This window comes from Gekko japonicus, unplaced genomic scaffold (genome assembly GCF_001447785.1).
Source record: "Gekko japonicus isolate JY-2015 unplaced genomic scaffold, Gekko_japonicus_V1.1 scaffold3609, whole genome shotgun sequence".
NCBI lineage: Eukaryota > Metazoa > Chordata > Lepidosauria > Squamata > Gekkonidae > Gekko > Gekko japonicus.
In genome coordinates, this window is record NW_015173794.1 from 24,788 (window position 1) to 26,887 (window position 2,100).

At 50.2% G+C, this 2,100-nt stretch overlaps 1 protein-coding gene across 1 annotated transcript in view; it reads right to left on the minus strand.

The window, feature by feature from the left end:
* Window positions 1-2,100, minus strand: part of PIP4K2B (phosphatidylinositol-5-phosphate 4-kinase, type II, beta) — a 33,401-nt gene that overhangs the window by 10,607 nt on the left and 20,694 nt on the right. Inside the window, exons 5-6 of the mRNA XM_015423559.1 lie at window positions 1,499-1,645; window positions 151-217 (exon numbers count right to left, since the gene is read on the minus strand). Coding sequence (XP_015279045.1) covers window positions 151-217; window positions 1,499-1,645 — 214 coding nt within the window. The remainder of the gene's footprint in view (window positions 1-150; window positions 218-1,498; window positions 1,646-2,100) is intronic.

Sequence of the window (2,100 nt, forward strand, 5' to 3'; positions counted from 1 at the left end):
AAAATAAAAATAAAGGGACACTCTGAGAGAGGCAGCTCAGTCAGACTGGCGTCAGCTTTCCAATCCAATCAAAAGTGTCATGTTCTACTGATCTGCCTCAGTGGGGAGCCAAACGCCTCACGTCTCCCTTTCCTTTGAAACAGCCACTGCTAAACCTCCCCTCAACAGCTGTCCTTACCTTTTCCTTGTCGCTGGCTTCTCTGGCCACGGTTGAACCCTGGAGCGTTTTAGAAACAAAAAAGGGGGGGGGGGGGATGGGAAGACTCGTTTCAGAGGCGAGGACGGTCAACGTTAAAGACAAAATCCCGGCCCCGAGTCCCACTTAACGGAGGGCTTTCTGTGTGGCCACCAGTATTTTTTTCTGTCAGTTGCCCCAGGCTCCTGGTACCCTTTCTTTGCAGGGATGTTGCGCCCGATGAGGATTTTTCCCCAGGCCAGCTTGGCCAGGGATCCTGGAGGTTTTTTGTCATCTTCTGGGCATGGAACAGCGGTCACTGGGGTGAGTGTGTGTGGGGGGAGGTATTTGTGAATTTCCTGCATTGTGCAGGGGGTTGGACTAGATGACCCTGGAGGTCCCTTCCAACGCTATGATTGTATCATTCTATGTGAGCTGCCCAGGTCCTTTCCTCATTCCAGAGGTCAACCAGGGCATTGACAGAAGCACCAACCCTATCAACAGGAAAATCCCCTAGGAGATGGCTGGAACCGATTGACACAGCTATCCTTCTTTTTATTATTATTTTTTGTATAACATTTTTCAAATTATTTTAACATTATACATAACTGTCTTTCACATATATACATTTCCTTCATAAAAGAATCTTCCCGCAGACAAGCTTGTAAAACCAATTTAGGCCATTCAAATATTTTTTATCCACTTATACAGTTTTGACCAAGTATTCTCGAAACATTTTTCATCCTTCCCTTTTAAAAATAACGTTAGTTTGTTCATCTCAACCACATTTAGTAGTTTATATATCATTTCTTCACAGGTATCCTTCTAGGAGAGGCATTCCTTACGGCCTCCACCACACCACTGTTATATGGGGGAAATGTGACACTCGCCCTCGTCAACAGTCACAAAAACCAGGAGGCGAACGTCCGTGTCCCTGGGCCATTGGCTTCTGTGTATGGAGGAGGACTGTTTCCCCCAGGCCCTGGTTTCCAGCTGGCTGGCCTCTGCCGAAGACAGGATGCTGGACTGGAAGGACTCTGGTCTGCCTGGCCAAGGCAGGTGCAGCCACAGCAGTATCAAAAATGGCTGCTCGAGTGACATGCAGAACAACCCTACACACGTTTTCCCTAAGGAGCCTACTTATCGTGGAGTTCAGTGGGACTGATTCTTTCACCTCTGGCACTCCCAGGTGGTTGCCCGAGACAGAATTAGTGAACACGCATGCTAAGGAAGTGCCTCTGGTCCCCAGGAAGGGAGAGAAGCCGGTTGTCAGAGCACGCCCCCCCCACCCCCACCCCACGGCCACGCGCTCCCAGCCCTCACCTTGAGATCGTATTTCCGATGCACGGTCAGCCGGTGGCTAAACACGTTCCTGGTAACTACCATGTAGGTTTCCACGCCATCCACAGTGAGCCTGTACATGCCGAGGAACTGAGGGAGAAGCGTGTTTCCGTGACATTCCACAATGAACTGGGAAGGGGCGGGCACACAGAGAGAAGGATGACAAACAGTCAGTGTGAGGCTGCACCCAAAAGTGAAACGAAGGTTACAGGGCCTCCCCAATTTTGCAGGAAGGTTGCAGATTTCTTCTTTTTTAAAAAATGTGAACATTTCAAAACAGTATTTGGAAACCAGGCTCATTTCTGAAAAGGACAAGCCAATGGGAAGCAACCTCTCCAGGTGGAGATGGGTGTTAGGCTGCCAGATGTGCACACCTGATCACAATGGCTTTGCGCGAGACCTCCCAAAGAGAGAGCGGGGCCTGGAGCAGTGAACAGAGGGGGCCTCCGTCCATTTGCCCCACTGCAGAGGGCTGAAGGCCAAACCAGAGACAGCTAGGAGATCTGTGCTCTGATTCCCCCCCCCCGCCTCGATCACGAACTTTATTTAAAGGGGAGGCCAAGTATTCTGGGGTCAACTGCAGT